Here is a 14,065-nt window from a genome sequence, read left to right as displayed (position 1 = left end):
GAGCCAAGAGCAGCTATCTTGCCATCAGGTCCAGAGAGGCCCAATCACCCCCAGCAGAAGGTCCTGGACTGGGCTTCGGGCCCCCCGGCCCCAGTTTCCTCTCTGCATCCAAGTCGTAGGGGGATATTGGCTCACTCCCTTTTCCTGTCCGGGCCCAACGAAGGAGGGTGGAGCTCACTGTTCGGTGCAGGGACCAAGGTGGGGGTGGGGGGTTCCAAACCTCGCTGCAGACTCAGCACCACGAGTGCCCCCAGCTGCCACAGTTCTACCACAAAAGGAGGGGGCCCTCTGGGTCGGTGATCTCCCTGGAGGGAGCCATCCTTGAGGGCAGCCCATAGCGCCCCAGGTGATTCCTTTCACCCTGAGGGATCTCCCACATCCCCAGGCAAGTCTCCCAAGCTCACAAACCAATCAGCTCAGACTCCTGCGACAAGACAGCCTTCGAAGGCTCCAGAGTAGCCATGTGGGGAAACGGTGACAGCAGCCTTTGGTTTACCCCCCTCACAGGGGGGCCCTAGGAGCTTCCAGATTCCTTACCAGGGCCCTAACATGATCCAGGCATGTGTGTAGGTCCTCTTGTGCTATCGGGCGCCCCTGAAGCACAGCAGGTGTAAAGCAAAGCCCCTGCCCCTAAGGGGTCTCCAGTCCCTGGATGGCATGGGAGGGCCCAGCTGCAGCAAGGCAGGGACTCGGTAACACCTGTGAGCAGCTTAGGGACAGACAGTGCTGCAGGGGTGAAGGGGAGATATGCTCTGTGTGGGCTGGACCCTGGGCAAGGATCCCTGTGAGGGGCATGGCCCTGGGCCCTACGAGATGCATGGGATTGTCCAAGCAAAGATAAGAGGAGGAGGCATTTTGGCCAAAGGGACCAAAGATATACCAGCCATCTGGAGCAGAGGGTTGGCATAGAGGAATAGAGAGTAATAATCAGGTGAGGAGGGAAGACAGGACCCAGTTGTTGAGGGTTTGGAATGCAAGCTGGGAAGATGGGCCTTGATTCCAGAAGCCGAACAAGGGGAGCCACTGAGAGCATGCGAGCAGCAGCGCTGGCCTATGAAAGGCTTAACTTCACCAAATAGTCATTTCCCTGTGTGCAGCAGGGATACTAAGATCACCTACCTCACAGGGCTGTGGTGAGACTCACGGAGATAATTTAGCAAAGGATTTGGTGCCTGGTATGCAAGCAATAACCTTGGTTCTTATTTCTGTTATTGAGGCTGAAAGGGTTTCTCTAAGTCTGGGCAGGATTGGAGAGTTACAAGGAAATAAAGGGAGCTGGGGGCCTCCTTGTACCTCGGTGCACCTGCCAGAGATGGAACATTCAGCCAGGTGCACTGCTGACCCGACCGCTGCTGCATGAGGGGACAGTCATACACCCACAGCACCTGTCATGGGGCACTTCCTGTGTCTCCCCTGAGGGAGAGGGAGATCCTGGTGTCATCTTTTAACCAGTTACACCCCACTAAACATGGTGCCTCTAGCAGATTCTCAGAAAATACAAACAGAAGAACAGGTGAAGCTGTGGTCTAAGGTCTAGAGGAGCCAGGGTTACCTTGAGGTGCTCCCTAGGTGGGCTGGGAGGGCGTTGCTCTCCTAAGGGTTGGAGTCCAGCTGTGTCTCCCACCAGCCATGCAAGCCTGGTCGGGACTTTACACCCAGGTTTAAACACTGAGTTCTTCTCTGTGAGATGGAGGGAATAATGACAATGCACCCTGCCTTGCACAGTGGCTGTGAGCCTCAGAGGTGGAGCTGCCCGTCACAGAAGAGCTTCGAGGGGCACAGGAGCTTGTGGGTGTTGGTCTTGGCTCTTGTGCTGGGGTGGGGGTGTGGGGGTAGCTCTCTCTACGGTGTATCCAGCTCTGCCCCAGCCAGACACCACATTTCCACCCCTCACACCCACCTCCAATACCCCCGCCCTCTCCACCTCTTCACCCAGAGAGCTGGGAGGATTCACCTGCTACTCCTGGGATTTGATTCACCAGTGGGTTAAAAAAGGACACATCCTGGGCTAGGGAAAGGGTGGGTATCAGTGCTACCTAGGGGAGAGCATTGAGACCACAGGCTCTGGAAGGGGTGGCGGGTTATTCTCCAGGTGAGGCCAAGCATCAGGGGTCTCTTGGAGTCCCCAGTAGAGGGTGGTTCTTTGTGAGGAGAAGGGACAAGAACCTTGGAGCCACCCTTGACTGCTCTCTTTCTCAAAAGTCACCTCCTCCAGGAGGCCTCCCCGGCTAGCCTGTCTAAAATTTCAACAACTATGGCCTCACCCATGAGTATTTCATATCCTGTTTCCCTGCCTTATTTTTTTCTCCTTGATCCTTTTAACCAACTTACTTACCATCTTTCTTGTCCTTTGCCCTATTAAAATGTAAGCTCCATTAGAATAGCAATTTTTGTCTATTTTGTTCTTTTCCATATCTCCAGTACCCAGAGCAACACCTGACACATAGCAGGTGCTCAATTACTACTTGTTGACTGACTGAATGAGTGAACAAATGGATATCTGCATCTGAAATCAGAGCCACCCCAAACCCTGACCTCCTCTTCTTCTACCCTGGGTCTGGGAGATTTAAGAGAGGAAACATCTCCATGTCTTGGAGCCCCACGTCAGCCTCAGAGCCTGAGGGAGAGGTTTTGCAGTGACAGCACCCTCCTCCACCAGGCATGGAGCAGGAAGAGGAGACAGTCCCGCAGGGTGCTGTTTAATTCAACAGCTGGACACACTTACCATCTTTGACATTTTCCTATTCCCTGTTGCTCAGAAACTTCCTACGATTGGGATCCCTGGTCATGATGATTCTAGGGGCAGGAGAGGCAGCAGAGTGTGTGCTCCATGCTGGGTTCGTTTTTGAAGCATGACCACATTTAAGGACAAAGCGGATCCAAGACCTGGCACAAACTTAGAATAACGAGTGTATGTCTTCTTGGTCAGCACCATATCCTGGGCAGGTCCTGATTCCCTGTGCTTCCACACTGAAGCCTGGAAATTGGAGTGCTAGATGTGTTTCAGGAGAGGCAAGAAAGCTGCCAAAGCAGAGGGACTCACAAAGAATGACTGAGCTGAGAGCTAGAACCAGATATGTGGGGAGAGGGGACCCCTGATGGCCAGAGTGGGTCTTGTACAGAATACTGTCATGACCCCAGGCCAGGCAGGGTGGGGAGTCAAGGGGTCCAGTGACTGAGAAGGGTAAGTTAGAGAATAGGGCTGGGCCCCAAAAGGCCTGGTGGTCTGGAGGCTGCAGCCAAAGGGCATAGGTAGGGCAGGTGAGGCCAAAGCAGGAGGGGGAGGACCAGGACCAGAGTCTGATCAGAGCTCAGAAGGAATACTGAAGGGGACAAATTCTGCTGAAGAGCCAACGTTGTAATCATTGCCTTTTATAACCAGTTACTCTCCGCATAGAGGCCAGAACGTCAGGCCTTAAAGACATAGCACTCTCCCTCAGAGAGCCTTCTCCTGGGCTCCGGAGAGGCCCTGCAGCTGCACTGGAGCTGTGTGCCCCTCATCTGCCCTCTTGTCTGCTTCTTTGCAGGAAAGCGTGGATTTGGGAGAGATCATGTTCTCCCTCTGCTACCTGCCCACAGCAGGCAGGCTCACCCTCACTGTGATCAAATGTCGGAACCTCAAGGCGATGGACATCACAGGCTACTCAGGTACCTCTCCTACCCAAGTGCTTGCCAAGTGGCCTCCCAGCAGCCTAGATATTAGGATGTGGAAAGATATTCAGAGAGAAGAGGGAAGAATTGTCAGTATTCTTTGAACAGGAGAACAGCCCTGCAGGCAAATGGCCTGGCTTTGAATTCCAGTTCTGCCACTTCCTTGCGGTGTAATGCTTTGATTTCCTGATCTGAAAAAAAAATAATAATAATAAAGTACACAGGTTGCTTTAAGGATAAACGAGTTAATTCACGTAAATGCTTAGAAATATGCCAGACACATAATAAGCAGTCAGTAGATATTAGCTATTACTATCATTCTTCCTCTTTGAGGATGGAGAGAATAAGAAGCAAATAAATAGGAGAAGAAAATTAAGGAACATCTTTCTAGTTTGTGTGAGGCCTCAGGACTTCCAAGGGTTATGTCAAGTTTGAGTGTCTTAAGTGTTTGTAGGTCCACGCAGCGATGGCAGCCCTGCAGACTGAGTCAAAGGAACAGAGGCGCTGAAAAGCAAAGTGCACTTGTATTTGAGGTTTTCCTGCAGGGCTCTGGGCCTCTGTCTCAGCACCAGGAGAGCTGCTAGGTACAGCAGGAGAAAGAAGTCCTGTTCTAGCAACCGAGGAGATGCTTGTTTGGATGCAGCCTCAGAGTCTTCGGGCTGGACCCGGTGTCAGAGGTTTGATCATTTTCCATGATTCTGCAAGTCATTGTCAGAGAAGGTTTTTGAGTTTTGATGTAACAGAGGAGTCCCAGGAGCCTCCTTCCCAGTGTCAGCTCAAATTAGCCCAAGGGATGGGGTAGAGCATCCCAAAGAGCAGGCACGTAGAACAGCCTGGGCTGCACTCCGTAGCAAATGCAGGGAAAGGCTTGGTTTGTTTCCCTAGACCCCTACCCAAGAGGCTCTTCTGGAGATTCCAGTTAGCAACTTAAATCCACTCCAGAGGTGCCTCTGAACTTGGCTGGGAGTATATGGAAGATTTTTCCTTTTACTCATTAATTATTTCCTTAGTGTAATCACAGTTGCCCTAAATAGGTGACCGTCTAGCTGAAAACATCTGGGCCCATGCCCAACCTGGTACATTTGGAAGAAGATGAGATATTAGGTCTTGAAATACGAGGTTTCAGGGAAGGGTGGTCAGGAAACGCTGAAGTGAGGTGTATCTGTTGTGGCTTTGAATCCCTCAGAGCCTCTGCTCCCAGCTCGCACTGTCTCTCTGCAACACTCGTACCTTCTAGGCCAAAAGCTGCTCCAGATAGCTGACCCAGTGCCTCTAGCGCCTGCCCTGATGCCTCTCCTTCCACTGAAGCTACCACCCCTCATCAGGATGTGGTGAGGAGCTTAAAGAACTTCTTCCAACTCGTGCAAAGCTCTTAGGCAGCAGCAAGCTGGCTTCCTCCAAAAATACAACCAATGTAGATTTCATTTTACTATCAAAATAAGTGTGTGCAGGGACGGAAATTCGCTGAGGACTCTCAAGACTGCTGAAGGAAATAGGATTTTGCTACCCAAGTCCCCACACTATCTTCTCTGGTGTAATTAAATTGATGCGCTAGAGAGAGAGCTTACAGCGAAGCCGCCAAGGTAATCGTAAAGGCTGTTCCACATCAGAGGGTTGGGGGTGAGAGACTTTTCTCACGCTAAGTTCTAACCTCCCTCTCATGATTGCTTCTCTTTTCTACCTGGGTTTGGAATCTGATATTAAATCTCAGCTTGATTCTGAAAATTCAGGGGTCCTCTTTTTGCTAGGGATTTCTATTTTGTTCATTGAGGTAAGCAAGTGTCTGGGACAGTTCATGGAACACAATAAGCATTGAATAAGTATGTATTGAATGATGAATGAATGAATGAATTTATAGGATAAAGAACTTTGTCAGAGGGTGATGCAGTGGGGACACACCTGTCAGGGGCCTTTCAAACTAGATCTCCTGTTTTGGAGGATAAGTTTGAGGTTGCCTTCAGCCCAGACTGCTTTGATGTTGGACTAAACTAGGGAGTGGATGGAACTCATTAATTGCTTGTTCTTGATTTATATGACTTTGACCTCTAAAACCAAGGATCTTCCTATTCTCCTCAATCTAAACTAGTCGTGAATCAATTCTTTAAGCCTATCCACTAGAACCATGACAATAAAAAATAATACAAAATAATAATAAGGATCAATATACCCCAAAGGGATAATGAGTGAGTAAACACACCCATCTCTGCCACATCTGGTCCGTACTGCTTTGAGTCTAGTGGTTACAAATGTAAACTTTGGAGTCAGACCTAAGTTGAAATCTTAGGCAAGTTTCTTAATCTCTCAAACCTCAATTTCCCTATCTATAAGAGGGGGATGATGAGTATTTTATAGGATTGACCTGAAGTTTAAATGACATGATATGTGTAAATCTCTTAGTGTGGTGCCTGGCACATACTGCATGCTGAATTATGATGGCCCTCATGACAAGGAGGCTGAAACACACTACTGGTCTTTGTGTCCCCTCCCTCAGCTGTATAAACATCATAGACTGCTGGAGAGGAAAGGGCCTCAAAGGTCATCTGGAGCCAGCATTCCATTAAAAACACAGGCTTCTGCCCTAGAGCAAAAACCTTAAGGAACAGTCCTCTCTCTGCTTAGCCTCTTGGATGATGGTGAGAGTATGGGTTCCTTCAAGGGAAACACCCACTGAATTTTATAAATTAGATATGCCTCATGGGAGTGAATAGAGGTGGGGAAGGAAGATGAGAATCTCCCAGCTAATCATCAGGCATTTGCCTAGTGGCCAGTGGGACAGGTGGCTCTGTCACATCTTTCCAAGCTTGGTGACATGGAGGTTTGCTCTGCTCTGGGCGTGTATGGAAATAGGCATGGCAGGGGATGAGGCAGCACTTGGGCAGCCTCAAGCCTGAAGACGATTTCCAAGGCAATGTTCACACATTTGTTGAACAAGTTAACAACAGGTCTCGGAGATAGCTATCCCACCCATCTGCTTGGACCTAAACACTGTCCGGGGCGTATCCATAGAGAATGGAGCCTGCGGACACGAGAAAGCTATCTCACAGCAGTTCTAGGAACTCCTCCTTCATTTTTACTGAACTTCCTCCTGAGAGAGAACCCTTGCAAATGGGTCGTCAGAGACAGCAGGGTGATTAAACACCTCATGGTCTCCCCAGGTCCCCCATAAACCCAAGTGCCCCCATGGCTAAGGCACAGCTGCTGCTGTCACGTTGGTGAGTCCGTAGCACTTGTGGGCATCTACAGAACTGCTTTTAAGGCTTGAGTTTCTGATCCCATGTCACAGCTCTCTGTAGCTTCCCCAAAGCTGTGCACCTCTTCTGCCACCTGAACAATTCCTCAGGGAGCATGAGTGCCTCGTTGGGTACTTGGGTGCCCAGGAGATAGAGCCATACGCCTGTGAATGAGGAGCTGGAAGTGGCTGCTTGGTCCGCACCTCCTGACAGAATCACAGGAGCCCTGGCTTCTTGGCAAGCAGGAGTCTCAGCACATCAGTGTCTCAAAAGCTGTTATTACCTGTGAGTTGCCCTCCTGTTTCTTGAGTTGTGCAGCATAAATAACAATTATGACAGTGATTGAGACACCTGAGCGATGAGATACAATCGGTGTCACTTCTTGGATGAGTAGAAAATTTCAGGGTAGGAAGCTGACCATGAAATACCCATTCAGAAGACTAAAGAAGAGACAAGAATGGGAGGTGCATGGGAGGTCAGTAAAAAGACATCTCCTCAAGGGCTGGAGAGATTCCAAGATCCCCCTGAGAGATGAAATGGCAGCCAGCCACCCTGAGTCCCAGGAGGCTGCCTCACTCACTCCCCCGGCCACGGCCCCCTCCTCCTCCACTGCCCAGAGTGGGCAGGAAACAGCTTCCGGGGAGGCAGAGAGCAGGGCTCCTACCCCCTCCCTGATGCCAGATGGAAATGAGCTTGATGGGACAATGAGACCCATAATTCTGTCCTCAGGTAGGGAGGACCAGACAAGCACCGTGACTGTCGCTGTTCATTTACTCTGTCTCATTGCTACTCCTTGGGTGTCATCAATTCTATTTTTACCCACTTTATGCTTTGATTAATAATGCTGACAAGACCCCCCCAGAAAGAGAAAAGGCTCCAAGTTGGTGAAAGGAACAGAGTGCCTTTGTTCAGCTTCCCCTCCCTTTGGAGCCAGCCAGCCACCATGGAGCTGAGATTTAGGGCCGTGAACTGCATACCCATGGGCAAGTATCCTGTCTGATTTGGAGCCAGCTTCCCCATTAGTGAAAGTCCGTTGAGCACTCTGCTAAGAAGCCTGAGGTCGCCAAAGACTCTGTGTTTATTAAGCACAGAGCACCCGCAGAGACAGGTGTGCTACATAAATACAAGGTGATTTAATTATCGTAACAACCCACTGATACCATCTGAGAATAACAGTAGGTCTGGGGCTTCCATCGTCTTCTGCTGCACATGATGTTTAAGGACATCTGTTTAACACGCTCCCTTCCCTTCTCGCTGCCCCCATTGGCACAGATCCATACGTCAAAGTGTCCCTGCTTTGTGACGGGCGGAGACTGAAGAAGAAGAAAACCACCATAAAGAAGAACACCCTCAACCCTGTCTACAATGAGGCCATCATCTTTGACATTCCCCCGGAGAATATGGATCAAGTCAGCCTGCTCATCTCGGTTATGGATTATGATCGGTAGGTACAGGTCCCTGAGGGCCACGATTCCCTGCCCCTCGTCCCCACCCCAGTGCAGCACAGGGCTCTTTGAACTTGGAACTTGTGGTTCATGGCTTACACACTCATTGGTCTCAAATCTGGCTCCACTCAAGGAGGGTACAGGAGTTTGAGGAAAAGCATGGATTCCTTCCCAAAGTAGAAGCTCAAGCTTCACTTCCCAATGGGCTCATTTCCATCAGGGGCTGCCCCGATGGGTGCATCAATTGATGCATCAATTGATCCATCAATTGATGGGTGCATCAATTTCCCTGAATTCACCCCCAACTATTCCCATTCCTCCATCTGGCATCTGTCCTTTAGAATCCTGCCCACCCCCACCCCCCCGCTATCCTCTCCATTTCCACTGCTGTTAGCACTCCCACTTGGGGATGTCTGTGCAGCCTCCTAGCTGACCCCTGCCTTCATCACTTCCTGCCTCAACCCAGCCAACATACCAAGGCACACCTTCCTAAAAGACCACTTTGTTCCTGGGCCTGCCCCTCTCGAGAACCATCAGTAGTTCCTGCTGTCTGGACAAGCTCTTCCCCTGGACTCTCAAGACCTTCCAGATCTGGACCCAGCATATCCACCCAACTTGATTTCCCCCACCTCGTATGTGTTTCTTGTCTACCACTTTCCAAATCCTGCATCCCCGTCAAGGCTGGCTCAAACACATTCTCCAACTACTTCAGCCACTGTGACTCCTTCTCTCCGGGTGTCACTTTCACTGAAGGAGAAAAAAAAAAAAAAAAAAAAAAACATGCAGTAAATCCTCAATCCAGGATCTTTAGCACAAGTTCCCGGACATAGTAGATGCTGGGTGAACAAATATGAGTGATGATTGATGTTCTTGCTGAGTGAATAAATCACATCACAGCTGCTAGGTATGGAGAAATGGTATTCAGAGCAGGTTGATTTATTTCCCAGTAGCGCTAATGTCTCAAGTGCTCGCTGAGTCAAATAAAGGAAGAGACTTAAACTCTCCCACTCCCCAAAGTCAGGCCATCTACCCACCATTCCTGAGATTCCAAACAAGTTTAGAACCTTTTGTTCATCTGTTTGTGTCCAATGTCCACCCAAGGAGGCTGGGCAGTATTTTCACTGCCGCTGGCACCCTGAGGCTCTGCCAAGCATCTGTTTACAGAGCTCAGTATTCTGAGTTAGACCTGGGGGGCTGAGACCCAGACCGTGGGACTTCCCTTTCTGAGAGCATGTCTGGTCGCCAATGCGGGGCCCTTTGTTTCTCCCTTAGAGTGGGCCACAACGAGATCATAGGAGTCTGTCGTGTGGGGATCAGTGCCGAAGGCCTGGGCAGGGACCACTGGAACGAGATGCTGGCATACCCGCGGAAGCCCATCGCACACTGGCACTCCTTGGTGGAGGTAAAGAAATCCTTCAGAGAGGTGGGTGAGGTCGCGCTTGGCCCTTGGCATGTTTGCTGCATGGCAGCGTGGGCTGGAGAATGGCAGTTGGCTGCTGCGAGACCTCGCCTTTGTGGGTCCTTGGGGTCGCTGGGTGGGGGGGTACACGCTTCTCACCCGGGGTGTAACAGGCAGAAAGGAAATGGGGGAAGATGGTGGGAAACTACTTGACAAAAAGCCTTTGATGTTGAGTATATTGAAAGTGACACTGAGTTCAAAACAGAAAAGAAAAACTTGGAGGAAGCCTTCCCAGCAGCTCACTGTGCCAGGCCCGAAATGCTTCCACGAAGCCCCTGAGCCAAGTCAGTCCTTTCAGAGAGAGCCCCAAGAGGGTGAGATCAGAGCTTGGCAAGAAATTCTACTCCTGTCAAAGCAGTAAGTTCCCTGAGGCTCTAGCCAGACAGTCCTGGGGGCAGTTCTCACCACGTGGATGGAGCTGGCCAGAGAGAGGATCCTACCCTCATGAATGTTGCTTCTCCCCATTGTTGGAGAAGAAAGTGTGGCTTCAAGGTGGCCCAGTTTCCAGCCGGATCCTAACAGAGATGTAATGGACACAGCACTGCCTGGGAGTCCCAAGACTTGGGCTCCAGCCCTGGACCTTTCCAACTCGCAGCATAATCTTGAGCTAGTTATTGCTCTCTCAGCTGCAAAGAAAATGTTCCTTCCACTGACACAGTCTGCCCCACCTCCACCAAACGGCACCAACTTAAGATCCTGCCGTTTATCACCTTGGTGGTCCGCCGGCCGGCTTTTTCTTAAGTGGTTTGGGACACGGGGGTAGCCAAGCAAGTTTTAAACCTCATCTTATTACTTCCACCCATATCCTAGAAAGCCAGGTGATCATTCACTCAGTTTAATAGGTTTCCAGCCAGGAAGTCTAGAGAGTTGTATAAAAATTGGAAAATCTACTAATAAAAAAAAATAAGCCACATGGCCCCTCAGCTTAAAAAGAGCGTAACCCCTTCCCCATGTTCTATGACACAGAAAAGGTGTGGGCAGCAAACCCAGAGAATCTGCTGTCTCCTCTTTCCTCTCAGAGTGGTCTAGCCTGCTGGCACCTGTTGCCAGCAGTGTGAGGCTTCACATTTCCGTCTGGTGTTTGCCTTGATTTTACCACAGCTGTGGAGCTTTATGAGTGAGGCCAGTCCCTCAGCTCCTGGGCTCCCCTTCCTTCCAGAAGGCTCTCTCTGCACGGTGTGGGTGAGGTCCGCACAACCAGCCTGCACCTACACAAGAGGCAGCCAGTGGGCATCCAGCACCTCACCGACTGCAGGGCTGATTCAGCCTAGGGAGGGGGTGTGGCACCCCTCCTTTTCAAATCCTTTGCAGATATTTAAGGATAGAATAAGTATACTAAAACGTTCAGGATGGCGTGGGGCAGGGGCAAGGAATGGGAGCTGAGAGGCCTCTGATGGGCTGCAGGGCCTCAGGCACCTCACTGCCCCACCTGGTCTTCAGTTTCCTGGTTGGTAAAATGAGGGGCTGGGCTCCTCCCATCTCAGCTTTTCTAGGAAACTCTGGCCCAAAATGACAGGATGACAGGTGGCAGGTGAGCCCACATCTTGCATCACCTTTCTGACCTTGAAGCTGCAATGATCCATTGCTGTTAACGGGTTAGTCTGGCCACACAGACTGGAGTAACCAGCCAACAGTGGCTGGAGATGGGGCTGAGGTGCAGGGTAGCACAGAGGGGCTGGGGCTTGGCCCCAGCATCGCTCTCCATGATGAATACCACCTAATTAAGCCAAATAATTGATTTCAAGTCTTGTTTCTTTGAGAACTCGGACTCACTGGTCCAGACTACAAAAGAAAGATAAAGTAGAACCAAGCCCTTGAAAATGAATATTTGATGAGACAGAAAAGGGAAAGTAACAGTATATGGAAAACGAAAAGAGAATAAATTGATTCATATCCTTTGGGTTTACTTTTTTCTTGACCTTGAACGCCAAGTTCCCGAGACTTTCCCTTCCCCTATTCCCTGGCCTTCCATTTTCTGCTCAGCTGATCATTTCTCTGTGTGAAGAAGCTGAAAATGACATTCATCTTGGCAACTTAGGATTTCTTCAGTACAAATTTGTAAAAATGTGTACCTACACTTTTTAGCATCCATAGTTTAAGTACCTTTATAGAGATGCATCTAAAAGCCCACTAGGATAATATTAAGTGAACCCTCTTTGTGTTCATGTGATGCATTGTACTTGAACATTTATCATCTCAATCATCCTTAGAGCTCCTGCCTTCTTTTTGGTCCTGTTCTGGACACTGAGCAAGAACCTTGCTCCTGGCACTTGTTTCTCCCGTTTGTATAATACATACAAAAATCTTATTCTCCTGGGAAGATAAATGGCATCATATCTAGAAAGCACTATATTTATATTCCACCTTTCTTAGAGGAGTTTCAAGTGCTGTGATCATTTCTTTTTTATTAATGAGAACAGAGGGCACCATACTGGCTTGTTTGTTTGGGGTTTTACAATTAGGTTGAAGGAACAAATTAAGTGAAAAGGTATTTTTCCCTGCTGGGATTTTTTCATGAATAAAAATTGATTAAGCTACAGTGAGCATCCTTCCCCAGCAGAGGCTATGGCCTCTTTCCTCTCAGCACTCCTGCCCAATGCTACGTGCTGTCGCTGGCACCACACACAGAGCCCACGTTGACCAGCAATCTTCTCCAAGGAGGTTTACTACGAAGGGTCAAATTCAGATCATCTGCCAGAGATTTTATATCTCTGTTCAAATGTCACACATTTCAGAATAATAAAAGATCTCACTGGACCACAGCCGCCCTTGAATAATCATCCTCATTGGTGTCCCGGGGACCAATTCACTGCAATTTCAGAGCCACCATGATAAACCTGCAGGAACCATTCATCTTCCCATTGTCCAGAAACCCCATCTCCTCTCTCTGTTTATCGTCACAGGAAAAATCAGGGGCTGGCAGGGGAGCCAGTGTGCCTTCTTCATTTGTCCTGAATAAACAATTATGCTCCATGTGACTTCTCTTTGATCTATTATATAAAGGAAAAAAGATGTACTCTGTGTAGCCATTTCTTTTTTTCTCCTCTGAGCCTGCCTATCAATCAGGTTGTTTAAGAGGCATGCTTACCCAGGGGAGAAGCCAGTAATTTCAATGTACCTCTCACCGACATTAAAGGTTGTAACAGAAAAAGCAGAAGTTCTAAAATGAAGATCTGTTAAATGAAAGCATTAGTAATCATCTTATGTCACCTTCTGGTTAAGAAACACTTGAGTCAGAAGTCACAGTGGGCTCAAAAACCAGGCATTTATTTATGTAAAATATTTCACCAGGGAAACCCTCGGTTGTGATTTCACTCACGTGGATGCTGCAAGCAGAGAGACTGCCACCGGAGTTAGGAGTAAGTACCTGGTATGGCACCCAAGAGGTTAGGTTTCTTATTCCATTGTGTGTCTCCTTCTTCTCCTGATGTGGCCAGGTGCAAAGGTGGCCACTGGATGGAGCGGAGGGAATGCTGAGTGTGGATGGAGTTAGGAGACCTGGCCTCAGATCCTGGCTCTGCTCCTAACTAGCTGTGCATTGACTCCTCTGCGTCTTGGTTTTCTTACCTGCAAGAACAAAAGAGCTAGCCTGGATGATCCCCCAGGCCTGCCTTCGGGTTTCGCATGCTAAGATTGCTCAGGTCCAGGTCACGTTACGGTGGTCATCAATACCTGCCTGTCCAGCCTTTGATTACTTGTAAAGATCTGCAGGTTGGCCTGTCCAGTGGGTACTAAGGGACCATGAAGGACCGAGCCCAGGGACAGGTACCAGAGGCTTTCCTAAGAGCCAGGAACATGAAGGCAATCAGCAGGTCTGGGTCTCTCCTCTGTGTTGTGGGTTCCCACAGGAGATGCTGGAAGGGATGGTCTAATCCTTCAGTGGCTCGGCTCTGTCTAGAAAGGGCCGTGTTGTAGGGTGGAGGAGGGACCGCATCCTTCCCCATCCTACCCCTACACATAACACAAAGGTGTAGTCCACTTCTCCTCATCCCCATCACTCCACATGGAGACCCCCAAAGCCCAGGAGAAGCAAAAGGGGCTGCACTTCAGGTTCAGAAAGGCCATCTCACCCATGTACCTAACTTCTTTCCCTGGAGCCTTGTCCCGCAGGCACCTAGGAGAGTACTGCGTCTCCTCTGGTCACAGAAAGGATGAAGTGAGCAGTGGACACTGACTTGCTTTGAAGTTATACCATCACCAGACGGGTCTAGAATATTCACAGGGTCAGATCGTTGTCCAGAAAACATTGCTCCAGCTCTGCCTGGCTTTTCAATGTAAAG

General features: G+C 49.5%; 1 protein-coding gene across 16 annotated transcripts in view; it reads left to right on the top strand.

Moving 5' to 3' along the window:
- The window catches only part of SYT6 (synaptotagmin 6), a 96,021-nt gene that overhangs the window by 43,910 nt on the left and 38,046 nt on the right, over positions 1-14,065 (top strand). For 4 of the 16 annotated variants that reach the window (XM_067042255.1, XM_067042252.1, XM_067042289.1 and 1 more), the window contains exons 4-6: positions 3,528-3,648; positions 8,154-8,325; positions 9,599-9,728. In XM_067042255.1, coding sequence (XP_066898356.1) covers positions 3,528-3,648; positions 8,154-8,325; positions 9,599-9,728 — 423 coding nt within the window. Of the gene's footprint in view, positions 1-3,527; positions 3,649-8,153; positions 8,326-9,598; positions 9,750-12,520; positions 12,578-13,076; positions 13,156-14,065 lie in introns of those variants that run through there. The other 12 variants (XR_010842133.1, XR_010842126.1, XR_010842134.1 and 9 more) reach the window with 6 other exon arrangements.

This window comes from Kogia breviceps, chromosome 1, assembly GCF_026419965.1.
Source record: "Kogia breviceps isolate mKogBre1 chromosome 1, mKogBre1 haplotype 1, whole genome shotgun sequence".
NCBI classification, from domain to species: Eukaryota; Metazoa; Chordata; class Mammalia; order Artiodactyla; family Physeteridae; genus Kogia; species Kogia breviceps.
The sequence above is the reverse complement of the archived record's forward strand: the minus strand, read 5'-3'. Positions and strand labels throughout refer to the sequence as shown.